Raw genomic sequence first — 9,186 nt, forward strand, 5'->3', positions numbered from 1 at the left:
GCTGCCAGGATTCTGACTAGAACCAGAAAATCTGAGCATATTACACCAGTCCTCAGGTCCTTACACTGGCTTCCAGTTATATTTAGGATTGATTTTAAAGTACTTTTACTCGTTTATAAATCACTCAATGGCCTAGGACCTAACTACATAGCAGATATGTTCACTGAATATAAACCTAACAGACCACTCAGATCATTAGGATCAAGTCAGTTAGAAATACCAAGGGTTCACACAAAACAAGGGGAGTCTGCTTTTAGTTATTATGCCGCCCGCAGTTGGAATCAGCTTCCAGAAGAGATCAGATGTGCTAAAACATTAGTCACATTTAAATGCAGACTCAAAACTCATCTGTTTAGCTGTGCATTTATTGAATGAGCACTGTGCGATGTCCGAACTGATTGCACTATATTTTATGTATAATCATTTTCTTCAGTTCATTTTAAACCTCTTAAATCAATTTTTTTAATACTTTTCAAAGTTTTTAAATTCCTTGTTTTATTGTTGTGATTATTTTTTTCTTTTCTTTTATGTGCACTTTGAATTACCATTGTGTATGAAATGTGCTATATAAATAAACTTGCCTTGCCTTGCCTTGCCTTAATTTTGTATTTTTCCAAATAAATTAGTAGTTGACATCATCATTTGACACTATAGTACATTCGGTGTTATTATCTTTCGAACTTTTCACCTGATAAATTTTTTTGTTTCCTGTCGTCTCTCCCCAGTGATGCTTTGACAGTTTGAAGGGCTTCCTGAGACTCGCGCCACTGCCATGGTGGTGCGCTCTGACCTGTTGGGTACGGCTCAGCTGGCGTTTGAGTCCTGGCCTGCAGGCAGTGGCAGTTCTGTGGAGGAGCTGGACGTCAGGAGTTTCCTGGGCTCACTGATGGAGGAGAACAGCACAGCGGAGAGATGTTATCGCTCTCACTCCCGCAGCAGCGTCCTGCAAGGCCTGCCCTTCGGAGGAGTCCCCACCGTCCTCGCCATCAACGTTGTTCTGTGGCTGGTATAACATATTTAAAATATTCTGCAGCATTGTTTAGCTGCAACTGCATGACATACATCGTGCATCTAACATATTTTCTTATAATATTATGATTAAGGGTTATTACTTCTAACCGTTATGAGAGTGTGAACCTAATGAATCTCACAACGCCTGTCAATAACATGTTTGTTTCACCCAAAAATTAAAAGAAAGAAAAAAAACGTTTCCATAAAATTTAGCTCGAAAGTCCTACCTCTCATATTGAGTACTATATTTGCATAATCATTTGCAGCCTCATTATATTTATATTATTTTAATGCAAAATATTGGATTATTTTCATTCATGAGAATTTGGGAGAGTTTGCTTAGTTGTCATGAAAATAGTGTTACAATGTAAAAAGTCCTAATGTCAAATTATTGTCTAGTTATTTGATTTTGGAATAAATTATGACTCGGACTCTTTCCCATGACATTCAACCATCTGATCTATAAAAGAGAAAGGTTAACAGACTTAAATTAATTTGATGAACAGTGCACCTGCTTTAACTCGGTGGCATGTACAACCCCAATTCCAGAAAAGTTGGGACATTTTGTGAAATGCCATACAATCAAGAATATGTTATTTGTTCATTCTCTTTAACCTTTATTTAATTGACTAAAGTACAAAGAAAAAAATTCCAATGTTTTCACTGGCCAACTTAATTTTATTTAGTAAATATAAACAAATGTTTATTTTGATGGCTGCAACACACTCTAAAAAAGTTGGGACAGAGGCCTGTATAACACTGTGTCACATCAACTTTCCTTTTAATTATTCTTTATTTTTTGGGGGAATTGAGGATACTAATTTTTAAAGTTTTGCAAGCAAAATTTTTGACCAATCTCACTTGATACAACACTTCAGGTGCTCAGCAGTCTCTGATCGTCGTTGTCTGGTTCTCCTTTTCATGACTGGTCATACATTTTCAATAGGAGACAGATCTGGACTGATGTAGCACATTCACTCTGTGTCTACGAAATCACGCTGTTGTAGCACATGCAGAATGAGACCTGGCATTGTCTTGATCTAATAACCATGGACTTCCCATGAAAGATGTCATCTTGGTGGCAGTATATGTCTCTGTACGATTTAAATAAATGCCTCCATGTCAATGGTACTTTCGCACATATTCCAGTCAGCCATGCTGTTTGCTCTGATAAACCCCCATATCATGACAGATGTTTGCTTTTGCATCTGTCGCTGGTGAAAGTCTGGATGGTCCCTTTGGTCTTTGGGACTGAGAACATGACTTCCATTTTTCCTAGAAACACACTGAAATGTGGACTCATCTGACCACAGCACACATTCCCACTGTCTTTTTGACTATATGAGCTCTGGCCCAGAAAACCCATCACTGCATAGAATTGATGTATAGCTTTCTCCTAGAGTAACAGAGATTCGGGTTGCATTTGTTGATGCAGCGGCATACTATGTTAAGTGACAGCGGTTTTCTGAAGTACTCCTGAGCCAATGTGGCTATATCTAACCCTGCAGCATGACGGCTCACTCACATTTAACTGAGGTTTCCTGCCTTGCCCTACACAGACTGAGATTTCTCTGGATTCCCTAAATCTTTTCACAATATTATGTATGGTTGTTGTTGGTGAAATACCTAAATTCTTTGCGATTTTGCATTGAGAAATGTGATTTTTGATTTGCTTGACACTTCTCTCATGAAATTTGGCACAAAGTGATGAGCCATGATCCAGCTTTGCGGTTTTCTTTTTCATCTTTTTTAAAAGATGCTCCTTTTAAACCCAAACATGATCCCTTCACCTATTACCATTCACCTGCTTACTGGGAACTGTTTCAAAACAGATTAACTTGGATATTCTTTAACCTTTTCACTTTTATTTTGCCTCTGTCCCTACTTTTTTGGAGTGTGTTGCAGGCATCAAAATCAAAATTTGCTTATATTTACAAAATACATTTAAGTTGGTCAGTGAAAACTTTGGAAATCTTTTCTTTGTACTTTTGTCGGTTAAATAAAAGTTAAAGAGCATTAACAAATTGCAGATACTTGATTTTATTGCATTTTACAAAACGTCCCAACTCCCAACGCTTCTGGAATTGGGGTTTATGTCTGTATAATCTAGACTACACTATTGTTCAAAAGTTTGGGGTCTGTTTTTATTTAGTGTTTTTGAAAGAAGTATTTTTTATGCTCACCAAGGCCACATTTATTTGATTAAAAATACAGTAAAAACAGTTATATATTTAAATATTATTATAATTTATTGCTATAATTTAATATTGTAAGAATATAATACAATGTATTTAATGTGACATGATCCTTCAAAAATCATTCTGATATGGTGATTTGATGCTCAAGAAACATTTCTTATTATTGTCAATGTTAAAAACGGTTGTGCTTAGCACGAGTATTCATTTCTTTTTTTTTTTTTTTTTTTTTATCTTACTGACCCCAAACATTTGAATGGTATCGCATATTTGAGTCAAACTCAACAACCAAATCAGTTCAGTTTGTGAATGAATCTTTTCTGGTTCGGTAAACCGGATCAACTGATGTATTAAAAATGCCAGACTCAAAAGAATGAATCATTTTTAATGAAATTATAAACAGCAGAATTGTTTTTTGCAGTCATTTTTGGTGACACTTCTGGGGCAGAAACCACACTCTTCAACCATTAAGTTTAGAACAAGTTGCTAACCAGCATATCCTAGGAAGCTCAATAGAGACCTGTAGCTTCCCAGCAGTCAGTGTTTTAAGTTGTCTTGTCATTGACTCTTCCTTCTGGAGTCATTATGAACACAAGTGTGAAGGAATATTAGCTGTGGGTATACCACTGTTCCACTAACATGTTTGACAAAATCACCAAAGCATTTGAAAAAAACTTTATTTTGTGGAAAACACAGTGATCAAAATTAGAGAACAGGAACCACTGTAGCACAAAAAAAAGATTACAACTAAAATTTTAAAGGGTTGCAGCTGTCAGAAATTAGTAGAGAGTGTAGAGGCCCCTGCTTTGATTGACTTCAGCACATCTGTGGCTGCAGGACATCACTAGTTTCTCACACTGTGCTGCTGTGATCTTGGTCCACTCTTCTTCCAGTCTCTTCCATAGTTCAGTATATCTGTATTCTAGTTCCTGCTTCTAATCTTCTCCTGTTTGAGGAAAGCAGCGTGGGACTACGGTCGCCTGGCTCTGCTTATGGAAAATGACAGGTATCATCTCAGAACTGTTGACTGATTGAAGAATGCATTAAGATGTAAATAATTGAACTGTGTGTGGTGTTTGAGTGAACTGAATGCTTAGGATTTTAGTGGGTTTCTTAGCCATGACTTTGTTGCCAAGGATTTTCCAGAGATTTTCAATCAGGTTCAGGACTCTGGGCCGGTGATTTCATTATTTCAATGTTCTTAGCTTCAAGGAAGCTACGTTTTACCCATTTTGCAGTGTGACGGGGGGCATTGTCTTGCATTAAAATTGCAGGCTGATTGGGAGATGCTTGCAGGGAAGGTACCGCATGTTGCTGAAGGAGGTTCTGATAAACATTTGCATTCACCTGCCATGTGTCTGTATAAGAGGCCCAACTCCTGCTGCCGAAAACATTCCCCAAACTATGACACGTCCTCCTCCACCTTTCACTGACATCTTTACACACTTGGGCTTCAGTCTTTTCCCAGTTTGACCCTGAACAAAATGTTTCCCACCTGACCCAAATATGCTCTCATCACTAAAGTGAACTTTGGTCCAGTTCTTCCCTCTCCACACAACATGCTCCTCAGCAAAGGTGAGCCTAGCCTTTCTTATTTTTGCTATTGAGAGGCTTGGTCACTGCAGAGTGCGATTTCAGTCCGACTTCTCTTAAACACGCTGAGACAGATCCATACCATAAGCAATTCCAGCTGCAGTGTTGAACTGAGAAGCTCTGCATTATCATGTCCACTCGTGCAGTTGTCTTACGTGGACGACCTGCCTTTTTGGGGGACTTGAATGAGTTAGTGTCATTGTAAAACTGCAATATTCTAGAAATTACAGATTTGGAATGACCAGCTTCTCGTGCAGTTGCTGAAATTTTTATCAGTTCTTTTTCAAATATCTCTGTAAGTGTTTTTTTTTTTTTAATACTGTGCTTCTGAATACAATTAATTTATGAAATATGCTTAAAAACTGCCCTTCTACTCCGGGTAGGATAACTTCAAACAGGACTAAGCAGTGACCTTGAAATTGAGGAAATTATAGGTTCTCTAATTTTGTTCTAATAATTTTGGTCTCCACTGTATATATGTAGTAATTGTGTCATTTATTTATTTATTTATTTATTTCAGCATTTCATTGTCAATGCCATTTCATTTAAATTTTGCTCACATTTTCAAGATACCTGTTCTATTTAAAAAAAAAAATTATTAAAAACTTTAGTCCCCGTGGGAGCAGTGGGTGGAATTCGATCATAAGTTTTAAGACTTCTGTTGCAGCAGCGCTGCTTGATTCTGCATCAGCATGTAGCATTAAAGTCTTTGTTTATGTGAATGTGCAGCTGATTCTCAGTGTGTATATTTGCAAAGCGTTGCATCAGTCTACACTCACAGTAATAACATTTTGACATCTATACACACTAGAATTTGACCTGCTTCTTTTCATTTCCTGTAATAGACCTGGGTGGAAATATTTGCAATTTTCTGATCTTGAGGCAAGTTTTGCATCTGGCATTGAGTTAACACTGGGAAAAACTCAGGCCTAGCACTGATGGAAGCTGGAGAGGGACATTTGTAATAGAAAAGGCATCATCCAGTGATGGGACTAGGGCTAGTTGTTATATATATCTCAGTACAGTTTTGAATAAAAAATTCATTGCTTAAATGGTTGTTTTATATGTGGTTATCTGGGTAACACTTCAGATTAGGGAACTCAATAAACTCCTAATTTGCTGCTTATTGATAGTAAGTAAGGTAGTTGTTGTACTAGTTATGTTTGGGTTAAGGGATCTAGAATATGGTCATGCAGAATAATTATGTGCTTTATAAGTACTAATAAACAGACAATATGCTAGTAATATGCATGCTAATAAGCATCTAGTTAATACTGAATAGTGTTTCCTAATCTAAAGTGTTACCCATATTAACAAGCATAAAACCACAATGAGATGCATTCAAGCTTACTTTATAATGAAGGTAGATTTTAACTGATATGTTCAGGATGAAGGTAAATGTCAGGTAGTGGCAAGTTATCATGTATTATAGAATTAATTAAATTAAATGAGCAAAACAATGTTTTGAATGTTGCATTTTACATTTTGTGTTTCAGTTTTTTTACTCTTTATTTGTTTATTTATTTGCTGAAAAGCCATTAAAGGTTATTAATATTATTAAATGTTTCTCTTAATCTCTAGGCTACAGAAAACCTATTGAATATTTTCCACAATTGCCCAAGAAAAAGATACAGTTAATTTAACACACACACACACACACACACACACACACACACACACACACACAACTGTTTGAAATCTAAATCTAAATTCAAAAGCCATCTTCTACATTTAAAATGTATTATAGGCTATTGATAATATGTGATAACTAGCCCTAGTCTACGTATAATCCTACATGGGAATTTTATTTCAGTTTTAGAATTTTCTAACAGTATGTGAGTTTTTTGTGTGTTTTTTTTTACCTGTCAGTTTTATTGTTTGTCTTTGTTCTGTAGCTTGACATCACTATTCTATGGAGAACAAAGTGAGAAAGAGAAAACCCCATCAGAATCCAGCCCATCAGACTCAGAGACCAAGGACATGGTGAGAACCTTTTGTAAAAGAGACAAAGAAATAAAAGCATCAAACACATTTAAGAAATGTTTGATCATGCAGAAACAGGATCTTTGCTTGAATTTACCACATTTGGCAGTGAGAAAACCCACTGGGCCTTGTCATTATCAACAACACCTCTGCTTAGAAAGGAATAAAAGCATGAGTACAACTAAAAGATTGTGTTTTAATGTCACTATCATCTTCACGGTGATGCGAATTTACTACCACTGAAACCTAAAGACATACAGAGGCAAAAATAAAGTTCAATCTGTCGACGTGGATTAGTCAGCCGCTGTTACGGAGCGTCGCCCCAGAGCTACTGTCATATAAAAGAGCCTGTGCACTTAGACGCTATTTTCTTTTATGCACATTATCTGTCCGTTTATATTCTGACCTCACTCTGTCTCCTTTTATTTTATTTGCAATGACGGTTCAAGACATCACAGCCACGTTAAAGATATTGCATGCATTTGCATGGCTTTTTCCACTTGTTACGCTATCCGTGTTCACTTAAAGGACAAATGATTCTGACAGATGCTAAGCTAGCCAGACGCGCTCTTTTTTTATATGCCAGACCATTTTATGACACCGTCGTCTTCCCTCCCTCTCTTTATAGGGCTTCTGTTCCTGGCTCACATCTCTGTACCACATGAAGTAAGTATGCAAGAAGTGCATGGTGATGTCATCAACCAGTGTCCTGTTTGCTCGTGTTATATCTCATTAAGAAGGGAAAACACAGGGTGAAGGTAGACCGGGCGCTTTACCAGCACATCTAACGTCTGGGCACGCTCTAAAGCCTTTCAGAACTGTAAACCAGCCTCTAGTCTGTCTCCACGGTTGCAGAGATGTTATTTGGACGACTTGAATGGCATGTTGGTGCCATATTTAGCTGGTTCCCTTAAAAGCTTAAAAACTGAGAGTTCCTCGCTCTGTGTGAGGCGAGGCCGGAGGGGTGTGTGTGTGTTTGTGTTTTTGTGTGTATGAGGGCTCCTTGTAATCATAAAAGCCCCCAACGCCCTCGTGTATTTGTGTGGTCTTTTAAAAAGGCCGTCACACATATATTGTTGACCGAAGCCAATAATTCATTGGAAACACATTGAAAACTCTCACAGAGACTGTGTCTGCTAACTAGTGCCGATCTAGCAAAACAAAAGTCATAGGTTTGATTCTTAGAGAATGCACATGGGTCAATAATATGTCCACGATTAAAAAAGAAAAAGAAAAACCTTTTACAAGGAAAGAAAAAAATCTAGTTTTAAAACGTGACACATGTTCGTTTTCATGTTGTTTTCATGTGGTTTTGAAAAACTTGAATATACACTACCATTCAAAAGTTTGGGGTCGGTAAGATTTCTAAATGTTTTATGCTCACCAAAAATACAGTGAAAACAGTCATTTTGTGAAATATGATTACAATTTAAAACAACTGCTTTCTATTTTGAAACATTGTAAAATATAACTTGGTAAAGCTGAATTTTCAGCATCATTACTCCAGTCTTCAGTGTCACATGATCCTTCAGAAATAATTTTAATATGCTGATTTGGTGCTAAAGATATATTTTTTATTATTATAATTTTGGAAACAACTTTTGTGCAAATGATGATACATTTTTTCAGGATTCTTTGATGAATAGAAAGTTAAAAAGAACTGCATACTGACTGCAAACATTAGAATAGTACTCTGATTTTCAAGAAAAGCTTCAATTTACTGACTATAAAATGTCATGTAATGTACAGTAACCATCAAGTAATAAAATTATGAACACATTTACCATGTGAGAGAACATATATTATTATTTTCCAAAACATGTAAATATATTTTTCAGTGTAAAAAATTCTTAATTAATAAATAGCTGTACTTTTTTTTACCACATGATATTTTACAACCTGAAATAAATCGTTTTATAAACCTTTGTAAAAAGGACAAATTATCTGATATTTTAAGAGATTTATTGAGCTTGTTATGAGAGTCCTTTTGTTTTTCTGTTTTGTTTTGTTTTGTTTTGTTTTGTTTCTGCATGTTGGTTGAACCACAATAACAGAAGATGCCTATATATATATATATATATATATATTGCATTAAAAACGCTTTTTTTTCTTAGTGTGAAATACTTTTTAAAACCTTTTTCAACAATAAATAACCTTTTGTGCACTTAAAAGTTTCCATGGATTTTAAAGGTTCTTCATGGAACCATATATGCAAAGAAAGAACCTTTATTTAAATATATATATATGTAGTGTTCAACTCTCAGAAAAAACAAACAACAACAAAAAAACTTTGATTTATTATTAATGCAGGTGGCCAGAACTCTAATGATTGTTTTGTTTTGTTTTGTTTTGTTTTGTTTTGTTTTGTTTTGTTTTGTTTTGTTTTGTTTTGTTTTGTTTTGTT

At 35.8% G+C, this 9,186-nt stretch overlaps 1 protein-coding gene across 1 annotated transcript in view; it reads left to right on the forward strand.

The window, feature by feature from the left end:
* LOC107668530 (calcium permeable stress-gated cation channel 1-like) overlaps positions 1 to 9,186 on the forward strand; it is a 40,092-nt gene that overhangs the window by 24,332 nt on the left and 6,574 nt on the right. The window contains exons 2-5 of the mRNA XM_016460435.1: positions 726 to 1,006; positions 4,133 to 4,212; positions 6,695 to 6,782; positions 7,411 to 7,448. Of these exons, the coding sequence (XP_016315921.1) occupies positions 773 to 1,006; positions 4,133 to 4,212; positions 6,695 to 6,782; positions 7,411 to 7,448 (440 nt within the window). The 5' untranslated portion in view covers positions 726 to 772. The remainder of the gene's footprint in view (positions 1 to 725; positions 1,007 to 4,132; positions 4,213 to 6,694; positions 6,783 to 7,410; positions 7,449 to 9,186) is intronic.

This window comes from Sinocyclocheilus anshuiensis, unplaced genomic scaffold, assembly GCF_001515605.1.
Source record: "Sinocyclocheilus anshuiensis isolate Anshui unplaced genomic scaffold, SAMN03320099.WGS_v1.1 scaffold3132, whole genome shotgun sequence".
NCBI lineage: Eukaryota > Metazoa > Chordata > Actinopteri > Cypriniformes > Cyprinidae > Sinocyclocheilus > Sinocyclocheilus anshuiensis.